The following is a 13,065-nucleotide window of genomic DNA, read 5'->3' on the forward strand; positions in this document are numbered from 1 at the left end:
GCTTATACAGGATAGGAAGCTTGAAATCATTCTCTGATTGTGAGACTAGATTTTTGCTTTTTCTTCGACAAAAAAGAGGATAACGAAATGGCGGAAAAGACCCAAGAAAATATGGTCGCACGATTGAACATGTATCGTGTATACAAAGTGATGGTTTAATGATCATGACCATACTATAGCTGCACATCGGATCATTATGGAGAAAAATTATCTAGGACAAATATATGCAAATAGGTGTTCTCTGCCGTGTTCTATAATTTATTGTATAATCACCGATTTAAATTGAGCCTTGCCGTCCTGGACATAAATACATACTAATGTATACGTATGCATATTATTGCTGAATATACTTTTTTTCGTAACTCATTACAATAAACGCGACATTTGGGTGTACCGTAATTTTTCATACTTTCATTTCTCAGCATCATGCCGTATCAACTATCACCCGAAACTAATGACGTCTTCTTCATTAATTTCGATTGTAATACGATAATGTTGATACCTAATGGTATTTATTATGCGCCATGTAGCGTATACGTGTACAATATATATAAAGCGTTATACGCAAAATCGTTGTTACGATTTTAACACTTTGGTGAGCTGAGCTTCTTTGATACACGTGTACTTGACACGTGATGCATTCCTTGAGAACCAATCTGCCCGTCTGGTTAACAGCGCTGATTTCGATCATAACCTAGTGTATCAGCGAACTCGATCGCGGAGTGAAAATCTCACGATAAATCGGCGAATATTCTCCCTAGGTAGAATCGCGAACTTATAATACATACTATAGAACGGTGAGTTGACTTCTCGGCTTCAGAGAGAGCACCTCTTATTCCTTCCTGTTTACCCTGCACTCATTCTTTACATTTGGTGCCATTTTTCGGCAAAGTGCAGTGGCGGGGTGGGGGCCTTGCACCCTTTCGCAATTTGATTAAAAGCCACCCCCGGGGGTGCCGAGGGCGGAGGGTGTGGATCAGCGGGGTTCGGGTGAGTTCGGGCGACGTCGTCCGTTCCTTCCCACGTACAGGGGCTGGAAAGATGCGCGAGCGACCGACGCCCGGCGCGGGTGGAAAACTGAGGCACCCTGCGTTTGGTACCAGAAACCAGCAGCGTCGCGGGTGTCCGTCGAACGCAGGGACGTGTCGCAGTCGTCCTCGTCCTCGTCCTCGTCCCCGTCGCCGCCGTCTTCCTCCGTCAGCAGCCTATACAACGAGCCCTCCGTCGAAACCTGGACTCTTCACCGAGACCCTCCATCCACCCGCGACGTCCAGCAAGGCGTCAGGTTCAGTCTCGAACCGTCGCATTTCACCCTATCGAAGGGTAGCCAACAAACCCCCGGTGCATCGAGCCGAGACGGCAGAAATGGAAGTCGAGATGATGCAGGCACGTGGACGTTAGCGTAAGTCTCCGAGCTGAATCTCACCGTTATCTGTCGTTATCTTTCCCGATACGTGTCTCGTTGTTTGCGCGTAACGAGTACCTTGTACCTTGTACCTGCACCCTCGCCGATCAATGCTAGTTGCCGTTTTATCGCCTTTTATTTCAATTGAGGTTTCCTACCACTCGCCCCCCTCGAGTCATCCGAGAGCAGGGATTCCCCTCGTCGAGACGGTATGTAGGTCACACAGCTAGCGTTATCTTTGCCGGATATATAAGGCGTCGAATCTCCGGGGTATAAAAATCCCATTCTCGCTTCATAGACGTATAGGCCAATCTTGCGAAGATAAGAAGTTTGTAACACGCGGCCTTGTTGTTTTGCCGCCGATCCGCTATCGTCCCTTTCCTCTAGCAAATTTGTAACTCGCCAATTATCGCCCCGGAATTTTGCGCGTGCGTTTATTTCTTTGGCAGCACGTGGTTCGCGTATCCGTTATGTACGGTATCCGGATTATAGATCGGTCGAGAACCACTCAGGCTAGTAGCTGTCCGGCCGAACCCCTTAATTCGTTTACACAAAAGCTGAATGGCCGTGGAAAATTGTTATCAATTCGTCGCAGAGCGACCCCTGGGTTAAGGTCGTTTCGGCATGCCGCTGTCTATGCGGTATATCTGCGTATATCAGGTATACACGACACGCGATTTCAAAATTTCACACTTACGTCTATCTACATACGATCACATTTAGATCTACCTGCCATTCGCAAGTTATCCACCCGAGTGAAACGCGAGAAATTCTAATCTAGTAGACCGTGCGCATTAATCCATAACTGCATAACGCAACCGGCCATTGTCAACGTCAGTTCCCGCCTTTTTTTCCCATTCTAATCTCCAGGTGTATAAACAGATTTACAAGCACTGCGCGTTCTTTACAGTCAAAAGTCAACTCCGATCCGTCCGCTTGACGGATTCGCAATAAAGTCAGACTGTTCGTAATTTTGGTAGTTTCGTAGTTAGAGCATGCAGTCGCTTAAGTTCGGAATCCCAATTTCACCTAACGTTCAGGATTTTCGAATCAATTTGCAGGCGATTATGCTCCGTATTATGCCGCCAGAGGATGTCCAAAAATACGCCCACATAAAGCGAAAGAGCGTAGCCTTTCTGTCGAGTTTGTTTAGGACGAAAAAGTTTGCCTCATCAGGAATGCGAATCGAGGACGAAGAAATGGAGCGCGCTCCGCGGATCGAGACACAAGCCGGTGAGTTCCTACGTAAAGCTCTTCTATTCTCTTCCCTTCTCTTTTCTTCCCGAGCTCAGCTCTTATCGTGACTGCAACCTCCAGCCCCTCCGTAAACCCTTCGCAGATCGTCCCGTCCCACTTTAGTCAAGGGCTGCAATGCTTTGTTCCTCAACCACTTTACGCGGGTAAAGATAAGGAATAGATACGACGTGTGTAGAGTGTAGGTACGTATTATGTAAGACTCTTTTCTGCACCGATACGCATGCAGTCAAGTACGCTTTGTATATCGTTTCTAGATACGTTCTTGTCACATACTCCGATGTACTAGCCATGGCCACTAAGCCAAAAGTAATCGATGCATCGATTAATCGAGTCCAGAAAACACTCGATCACGACTCGATCGAATCGGTAAAAATTAATCGATTAATCGATCATTTCGTATTTTTTTTTAAACGGTGCATATGAAACCAAAGTTGCATAAATTTTAGCATGCAGTCTTTATGGCGAAAAAGTTTTTTCATCATTGAAAGTTTCATTCAGAATATTTTTCAATTTCAGGTGAAAATATTCACTTATCTTTCACTTGTTATATCAAATCGGTGTACTCAGTAAGTAAGGCAATGATAATAATTTATACTTTAATCGCAAAAATTGATATTGTACTGCGTCGTTCGTGGGAGTAAGAAACAAAAAACCCGATTGTGAGGAAAGATAGTCAAGTCGGTCGACTAATCGAGTCTGAAAAATGATCCATTATACTCGATTGATAGGGGAAAAATAATCGTAAATCATTCGTTTTTGGTCGGACTTATCCGGTACTCTTCAAAAAATCCAATCTACCGTTATTCACGTATGAATCACAGAATTGTCAACTGTGGTAACTGATCGTACGATCTAAGTTCGCAGTTTCAACTGACACGATAGGGCACTTGTGAGTAGGAAAATAATAGCTTCCTTGCTTGTTTGTCATTTTGGTCTAATCGCAAGCTATAATTCGAACGAATGATGCCGAACTTTTGCGGTCATATTGCTCTTACGCTATCCTGCAGATTCTTGTCGCGAACCGTTGAAAATAATGTAGTTCGCTTTTACAGCGTTAGTAGGAAGGTATATAGTTGATATTACAGAGAAACCCTAACGATAAATCGTTTTTTCAACGACCATTAGCATATCTGCCCGTCCTCGCCGTCTCCGTGCTTATACCGCCGTTATACGTAGTCATGAAAGCGTCTCCTACAGGATATATCCATCAAAATCACTGTCAAACTTGATTATATCGATCTTGGTTGTAGCGAAGTCTCTCATCGTTGCAAGGAGTGGGCGACGATGCGGTATACACGATACGTACAAATGTGTATGTGCCTCGGAGGATTTTAATTTTCCGGCAATCAAACCCTTCCGTCGCTGCAGTAACTGTATAATTGAGATAAATGACGGCGATAATGAGATCTATATATACATTTAATGCCCGTAAATATAATCCCCGTTTATTATTATCGTTATTATTATTATTATACGATGACGATAACGAGGCGTGTGTGTACGTAGCTGTATAAATGAATGCCTATAAATAATCCTGATTCGATATTAAAACAGTGATTTCGACCGCTTATCGAAACGACAACAACGTAGCGCGTATCCCGTCGACGCTGAGCGTCGCTGCTGCCGCTGACGTAGTTGTAGCCTGCCAACCCCACCCCTCACCCTCGCACTCTACGCTGACCTTGACTCCGGGAAGGACCAGAAACATTGACCAAGACATGGAGGCGCTCCGGCTCAGTCGTCAGGATAATCCATTTTTGCAGGTCAGTCTGCGGGCGGAGTCCGACAGCGACAAAAATTACCCTCATGGAAAAAAAAAACCTCATACGAGAATTTAGCATTACCTGTGAGGTGGAGGTGAGAATTTACGGCCAAGTTGGGTTTGTTTTTCCGTGAGAGTAGATGTGTGCTCGTAAATAAAATTGTTCACCTATTTTTTACTCCATCTTTGATCCCCGATTTTAATTATTCTCCACCAGGTCCTGGCGAGTCGAGAGAGCCTGGTGGAGTCGATCGAGGAGTCAGAATCCGACGACGCGATCCTGATGTCTCAGGTAAAATCGATAAGGGCGTTTAAAACTACCCTAACGATAAAGTTGGATAGCTAGTGAAAATGCGTAACGACGAAACGTCTTGCCGAGGTGGTTACATATTTTTCTCGCACAGGAACTCGGAGACGCGGATCCGCTGACCCTCGCCCAAGTCCACGAACACCTTGTGCGAAGTCCACCGCCGGCTACATGGCCACACAACCCGATATTCCATTTCCCTCACCACAACAACCAGATCACCGAACACGGCAGTCAGGTCAGACTGCAGAACGATCAGCCTCAGGATCACAACCGGACGCGACACTTCCTCGTCGGCAAGGGACAACCCAAGAGTCCTAGTTTCCGAGGCGCCGACAGCGTTGTCGAACTCTCCAGGAGCGAACCTTCCACCGATACGAGAGGTAAGCATCCGGTCTTCCGACCGTGCAGGGCTTGGCTGTTTGCTTCGGTTGGAAATCGGGTGTGGGCGTGTTTTCGAGTTCACCTCGGGGTGATGAAATTTCTATAATTTAGAAAATATTACGTTGATGTACCTACGCTAATCGCAAATCACCCTTCCGCTTTCACGTAAACTTGAATGTATACCTATATACGTACGGGTGTAGTCTATTTCGTGATTATTATTCACTTAGCTTCATCGTGCGAATCGATATGTATGGATTAGTGTGAATATGTCCCCGTTTAATACCACGTCTCTCAGTTTCAACGTACATACCTCCAATTTAAACCCAACGTCTGACCATCAGAATACCGTAGGTTTCACTTGACGCTGCATTCGAGTGATTCAAGCGAATGGTAAATACATCAAATTAATGACTTACAGCAGACGGACAGCCTTGACAAAAATATAACGGCATTGAGCTAGCTGAATATATATTGTTACTCGTTATCGCTCAACCACTGCCGAGGAAACTTCCGGAAGGTAGTGAACGATCATGTTTCTGTTAAAGATCGTCACTCGCATCCGTTTTCCTTGCTGAATCCAACGCCGATACGATCTCTGTCGGAGGTGAGACGCCTGCACAGATCAGCGGACGACAACGTCCAGCTGATGTCCTCGGAGTAGACGAGGATTCGGATGATCCGCGTGGGCGCGGATCCGAGGAACCCTTTTTATTCAACCCGTTTGGCTCCGGCTTTGAACTGCACAGAGGGCGACGTTTTATCTACGGAAAGAAGATAAGATAATGCCGGCGATTGTTCTCGCCGTTGCGTCTCTGCAAACGCGGATGATGTAGCCAAACGTTACACTTGAGCCTTGGATTATATTTTACGGATATTTTGTTGCGTGCTACTGTATTTGTGCGGTGACTATAATATTATAACCGATCCGAGTATCTTACCTGGTCATAAATCGTATAGTCGTGATCACACAACGGCGCAAGAGTTTCGCTCGAATTTACTTATATTAAACATCGCCGCCTGACGATTATCATGACGATAATCATGATTATTATGATCGCTAAAATTTTACTCGATGTTTCATCACTTTTAACGACCTATTATATCCATGCTAATCAAGACCGAATTATAGACAAGTGGAAACTGCTGGCAGTGAAATATGAGTATATAACGAATTTAATTTATATATGTGTATGAAATGAGAAATTTAGTCTTATGTAGTTTTCATCAATTTTTACATTTCTTTATACATATTTGATATTTCTTTTAGTTTCTTTACGTTGGTCACCTAGTTCTTTAGGTACTTGATACATTTCCACATATACACAGAATTTTCGATGCGTATAAAAGTAACGTGTCTGTATAGTGAATATATATATACATACATATATATATATATATATTCCCAGACACGTTACTTTATAATTTACATTTACGTTACATATATATATATATGTATAGTACACAAGAATAAATTAAGCGTGGGTTGCCTTTTCGCTTGGATGTATAACGTGTTACGTAATATAGGATATTAGAGTAAGTTTTTAGAAAGTTTTAGCATGTTTTTGCGAACGATAGGCCTGATTCACCAGTTTCCTGCTATTTAATCGCCGACTTACCGCCGTTTAACATAAGTAATGAATATCGTTATTAATAGACATAGCATAAATCGTCCCTAATCGTCTCGAGTAGTATTAATCCAACATACGCAGTATCTTTTATCCAGCCGTCGTGTCAACGCGCTCCAGGATAAATATTTTTACACTCATCACCCGCGTGCATTGATCGAGTGTGTAATTAAAATTCCCATACTTCAACACTGAGTACGCAATGTTGGAAAAAATTAAGATTGCAGATCAATCTTTGGTTCAAAGAAGTTTAAAACAAGTGAAAAATGTAGCGTGAAAGGAATTAAGTGATTCTGTCCAACAATTTCTGTAACTTGTACGGTATACATGACTAGGTGCAACGAGAAGAAATATTACATTTATTTACTTAAATTGCGTCGGATTTGTCCGCGACGAATGTGTGTTTCTACACTTCATCAGCATGGAACTACGGGCAGCAATTTTTCTAAAGCGTTAATAGATCGTATCTATTGATAATATAGATGTGACAAAATTACATTTCGGCGCCCTTGACGCGTACTGAACACAAGCGTTGAAAATCTCTCATCTATCTACGCACAGATATCCTGTCGAAAATTTAATCATGATACAAATTTTGAACTTACGGGTACAACATGTAAACCTGCATACCCAAAATATCCCTATGCGTGAAAATATTACAATAGTTACATATTATAGGTTTTTCACTCGATGAATGAATTATTACTTTAGACTTCCGCGTCGCTATCAGTATCATACAAATATATACATGATACAATTATACACACAGTTAGTTACTATAATGCTAAGTGACAACGTTACACAATTGAATATGGCTAATTGCCGTGATACCTGTTTGAAGATTAGCACGCGTTTCACAAGCTGTCGGGCAATTGGCGTTTGTGTTTCATTCAATGATTCACTTTACCGAATACATGTATTCGCTCGTTCGCCTGTTCATTGCATTGCGATCTGAGCGAATTTTACCCTTACAGTTAGTCAATACCTGTATCGGTTGATCGATAAATTAAATAAATTAAGCCATACTCCAGCTGCACATTTCTCGCGTTGCTGTCGCAGAATTTGCATTCCATAACTGCTGGTCAGTGTTTCATTATTTGCAAAACGCCAGCTCGCGAGTATTGCAGGATAGCAAATATATTATAATAATATATCTACATTGTGTATGAGGGTTTTTGAAGAAAAATTGTGCATCGTCAGCTCGAGGGGTTGATTGTTTCTTGATGAACGGCCTCTCGCCGAATTTCGTGGTACTTTCACAAAATTCCTGAGTGAAATTAAACCAAATATTTTTTAAACTTCATTACTCTACTCGTTGTAGAAATCTGTGTGATCAGTTTTCAGAACAGTGCGATTCACCCCTTGAGCAAATGATTTATACATACCTTGTATGTAGACAAATGATATCTACAGTTATAAATTAGCGACCAAGTTAAATATTGGCCAATGAGAATTGAGATTAATTATAAATAGATATATTAGGAATGAATTTATAATTAGAAGAGGAAAAACTTTATCGAAAATTTATAAGTATGCGTTTGTTTCTGAATTTTGATAATCGTATCCGTCTAGCGTGCCGAGTAATTCTTATTCCTTCTAATCACTTCATACAACGGATTATTCCATACTGTGAGCACACGCAGTGCCTGATTGGAAGAAATCAAAAGTACGAAGCACTGGACCTCTGAGCAAGTCCCATAATCCTGACGGTCGTTCGTAATTTCCGGTGCACTTCAATGAATGAATTTTTTTAACGCGGTTTAAATCAAATGCAATATTGGTGCGCCTCCTTAAAATATTATACCGCGGAATTGAATACTGTACGTATATGAAAGTTGATCATCGATTCAACTCAGAAATAAAACATGAAGTGAAATTGAAGGCCTCTAATGTGTATGGTTACATTTTACTTAATACGGGTAAAAACGTTGCACAAAGTGTGAAAGAGGTAGAAATAAAGGAAAAGTAATATTAGTATGTTCGAGTTAGAGATGTTCAAACCTTCGCTTTATCCGCGCATTACACTAAAACTAATAAGGTAACAGTGTGTGGAACTGAGAAATATATTGTATTTTATAAATCACGCTGTAACGTATGTCAAAGTAAATTACACACTCTCTCCCGAAGCGTCTAGTTGCACCGATGATGTGACTCGCCAAGTAAATTACTTACCATGCAGACTGGTCAGATGACTTCTAAATGGAACTACATACCGATAAGTATGTATAGCATTAAAAAAACATGCCAATTCCTTTTACGCATTATGACGAGATTCAATTCTGGGTGATGTGAATGTCGTTTTATGTAGAAATGAATATACATATATTTCCGTTATCGTAAAAACAATACCATCTTTTCGTCTCACCCGAACCATATCTATAATTTTTTGAAAAACTTTTAAATGCTATTTCAAAGCGTTACATATCCGACAATTTGAAGAATACCGGAACCGTTGACTGAAATTATAAAACTCACAACGCTGGGTTATTTTTCGTAACTCCTTGCCAGGTCTGGCCGGGTTTGGGGGTAGGTATTAGCAGTTTCACGTATTATCAACCAAGTAAGTGACCTTGCAGATGAAAAAAGTTCTCCATAACCAGCAACTATCGCGTACAAAACGTTGGTCACGTAGCGTCGTCATTGTGAAATTGAAAAGTTGAGGAAATCATGCACCAGAAATATGTACGCAGGAATTATACAACGGAAAAATAAATGTCCATCAATTACATGAACGTGTATCGTTTATATTTTCCTGAATATATGAAAACTTTTATGGGCGACAGTAGCATCTCTAAGATGCTCAATTTATATTTCCAAAGTTTTTTACAAAGTCAACTTTGCGCTGCAAATATTTTGGAAGAATTTTAAACTATTTTATTTTTACTTACAATCGTTTCAAGAATGTTCCTATGAGGAATTTTTTTGTTGGATTTATCGAACACTTGAAATTATGAATTGGAACAACCAATGTTTCAAGTTTTGAAAATATCGAGAAAATTCTGAAACGCTTTTGTCCTTGTCAAAAGCACGTTGAAGATACTTAGAGGGCTGAACTTTTTTCCGGATTTTTTCCCAATATTTGGAAGCGGTAATTGGATAGCAATCCTTTGGGGTTATAATTGATCATGCAGATCACTTTGTCACAAAATAATGATCATCCTTATCATATGAAATTATCGTTTTTAGAATATTTAGTGTTAAAAAAGCGCATGATAGGTTTTTGACAATTTTTAATAATGCTGGAATGAATTCTTTAATGGGCTACATAGATGTGCTTTTGAGAAAGGTGTCGATTACGCGAAGTTTCGAGTTGCTGCAAACAACGGATTATTAGTGACGTCCGTAATACATACAATCTCCAACAGAATATTCACGAAGGTAGGAAAAAAATATTTATAGCCTCGTAGTTTCAGATTCAGTTCGGTACAACTTGTTAAATATGCCTGATTATAGTGCAGGTGTTTGGGTGCCAGTGTGAAGCAATTTAGCAAGTTGACCAATAAAATTAAAGTAATGGACGGAAAGAAATGTGAAAAAATGATTGAACGTTATACGAGATACCTTATTTTATTATATAGAGATAGTATACATTGTAAATAGTCTTAAGCAAAATTTGGAAATTACGATACACATATATAGGATAGTGATCATCGTACTTTTCAAATAGAGCCTGAGTTTCTACCTGCATACAGGTGCGACACATCTCTGGAGAATCCGATGTATGATGTCTAATACTATGTTGTCTGTATTAATGTAACTTGGATTGGAACGAATAAAAAATGTATTTCCTCCATACTTTCTTCTATTTTCCTCAGCTGTTTGCCGTTATCTATTCTAGTTGCCTTCTTTGCGTTCCTGATGGTCGGATTCGTCTATGTTTGGTCCGTTATACGGATCAAATATGAGACTAGAAATATTTTGTCCACAAAAAAGTGAGACCCTTTGCATTTTTGGCGAAAATTTTCGCGATTTTGAAAAGTGCTGGAATAAATTCTTTCTGGCACTATTCCGACGTAATTTTGCCAGAGAAAACGATTAAGCGCAGTCCCAATACGCTGCGAGCAACGAATGAAAAGTTACAGCCAAAAAACGAGAACCTGTGTTTTCGACATTTTTCAGCAGGTGCTTTTTCCTTCGTAACTTCTCTCCTGGTGGTCCCACGCTCGTTTCGCTGCGTTTTCTGAGTTCCTGGGGGTCGAATTAGTCGGAAAAGGGTCACAAAACTCGAATCTGAGACCAAAAATTTTTTGGTCGAAAAATGAAAAAAAAGCAAGGCTAACCCCTTTGCATTTTTGGCGAAAATTTTCGCGATTTTGAAAAGTACTGGAATAAATTCTTTCTGGCACTATTCCGACGTAATTTTGCCAGAGAAAACGATTAAGCGCAGTCCCAATACGCTGCGAGCAACGAATGAAAAGTTACAGCCAAAAAACGAGAACCTGTGTTTTCGACATTTTTCAGCAGGTGCTTTTTCCTTCGTAACTTCTCTCCTGGTGGTCCCACGCTCGTTTTGCTGCGTTTTCTGAGGTCCTGGGAGTCCAATTAGTCGGAAAAGGGTCGTTTAATTCGAATCTGAGACCAAAAGTTTTTTGGCCAAAAAAAATGTAAGGCTAACCCCTTTGCATTTTTGGCGAAAATTTTCGCGATTTTGAAAAGTACTGGAATAAATTCTTTCTGGCACTATTCCGACGTAATTTTGCCAGAGAAAACGATTAAGCGCAGTCCCAATACGCTGCGAGCAACGGATGAAAAGTTACAGCCGAAAAACGAGAACCTGTGTTTTCGACATTTTTCAGCAGGTGCTTTTTCCTTCGTAACTTCTCTCCTGGTGGTCCCACGCTCGTTTCGCTGCGTTTTCTGAGTTCCTGGGGGTCGAATTAGTCGGAAAAGGGTCACAAAACTCGAATCTGAGACCCAAAATTTTTTGGTCGAAAAATGAAAAAAAAGCAAGGCTAACCCCTTTGCATTTTTGGCGAAAATTTTCGCGATTTTGAAAAGTACTGGAATAAATTCTTTCTGGCACTATTCCGACGTAATTTTGCCAGAGAAAACGATTAAGCGCAGTCCCAATACGCTGCGAGCAACGGATGAAAAGTTACAGCCGAAAAACGAGGACCTGTGTTTTCGACATTTTTCAGCAGGTGCTTTTTCCTTCGTAACTTCTCTCCTGGTGGTCCCACGCTCGTTTCGCTGCGTTTTCCGAGTTCCTGGGGGTCGAATTAGTCGGAAAAGGGTCACAAAACTCGAATCCGAGACCAAAAATTTTTTGGTCGAAAAATGAAAAAAAAGCAAGGCTAACCCCTTTGCATTTTTGGCGAAAATTTTCGCGATTTTGAAAAGTGCTGGAATGAATTCTTCCCGGCACTATTCCGACGTAATTTTGCCAGAGAAAACGATTAAGCGCAGTCCCAATACGCTGCGAGCAACGGATGAAAAGTTACAGCCGAAAAACGAGAACCTGTGTTTTCGACATTTTTCAGCAGGTGCTTTTTCCTTCGTAACTTCTCTCCTGTGGATCCCACACTCGTTTCGCTGCGTTTTCTGAGGTCCTGGGAGTCCAATTAGTCGGAAAAGGGTCGTTTAATTCGAATCTGAGACCGAAAGTTTTTTGGCCAAAAAAAATGTAAGGCTAACCCCTTTGCATTTTAGGCGAAAATTTTCGCGATTTTGAAAAGTACTGGAATAAATTCTTTCTGGCACTATTCCGACGTAATTTTGCCAGAGAAGACGATTAAGCGCAGTCCCAATACGCTGCGAGCAACGAATGAAAAGTTACAGCCAAAAAACGAGAACCTGTGTTTTCGACATTTTTCAGCAGGTGCTTTTTCCTTCGTAACTTCTCTCCTGGTGGTCCCACGCTCGTTTCGCTGCGTTTTCCGAGTTCCTGGGGGTCGAATTAGTCGGAAAAGGGTCACAAAACTCGAATCTGAGACCCAAAATTTTTTGGTCGAAAAATGAAAAAAAAGCAAGGCTAACCCCTTTGCATTATTGGCGAAAATTTTCGCGATTTTGAAAAGTACTGGAATAAATTCTTTCTGGCACTATTCCGACGTAATTTTGCCAGAGAAAACGATTAAGCGCAGTCCCAATACGCTGCGAGCAACGGATGAAAAGTTACAGCCGAAAAACGAGAACCTGTGTTTTCGACATTTTTCAGCAGGTGCTTTTTCCTTCGTGACTTCTCTCCTGGTGGTCCCACGCTCGTTTCGCTGCGTTTTCCGAGTTCCTGGGGGTCGAATTAGTCGGAAAAGGGTCACAAAACTCGAATCTGAGACCCAAAATTTTTTGGTCGAAAAATGAAAAAAAAGCAAGGCTAACCCCT

At 41.2% G+C, this 13,065-nt stretch overlaps 1 protein-coding gene across 2 annotated transcripts; it reads left to right on the forward strand.

The window, feature by feature from the left end:
• The first annotated feature begins 1,014 nt into the window (after positions 1-1,014).
• LOC124307162 (uncharacterized) lies at positions 1,015-9,475 on the forward strand. 2 transcript variants are annotated; one of them, XM_046768599.1, is made up of 6 exons: positions 1,015-1,402; positions 2,467-2,638; positions 4,217-4,425; positions 4,642-4,716; positions 4,829-5,114; positions 5,664-9,475. In XM_046768599.1, exons 2-6 carry the CDS (start codon positions 2,473-2,475, stop codon positions 5,777-5,779), a joined length of 852 nt encoding a protein of 283 aa, XP_046624555.1. In that variant the 5' UTR covers positions 1,015-1,402; positions 2,467-2,472; the 3' UTR covers positions 5,780-9,475. The 2 variants fall into 2 exon arrangements, with proteins under 2 accessions (XP_046624555.1, XP_046624554.1); XM_046768598.1 differs by lacking the exon at positions 1,015-1,402 and adding an exon at positions 2,015-2,065.
• The last annotated feature ends 3,590 nt before the right edge of the window (positions 9,476-13,065 follow it).

Source organism: Neodiprion virginianus, chromosome 6 (genome assembly GCF_021901495.1).
Source record: "Neodiprion virginianus isolate iyNeoVirg1 chromosome 6, iyNeoVirg1.1, whole genome shotgun sequence".
NCBI lineage: Eukaryota > Metazoa > Arthropoda > Insecta > Hymenoptera > Diprionidae > Neodiprion > Neodiprion virginianus.

What these genes read in the sequence shown, in the direction of transcription:
- LOC124307162 (XM_046768598.1), top strand. Translation starts at nt 2,030, where the DNA reads ATGCCGCTGTCTATGCGGTATATCTGCGTATATCAG. An exon ending in GGTATATCTGCGTATATCAG is followed by an intron (nt 2,066 to 2,466) that starts GTATACACGACA and finishes ATCAATTTGCAG; the next exon opens with GCGATTATGCTCCGTATTAT. An exon ending in AGGATAATCCATTTTTGCAG is followed by an intron (nt 4,426 to 4,641) that starts GTCAGTCTGCGG and finishes ATTCTCCACCAG; the next exon opens with GTCCTGGCGAGTCGAGAGAG.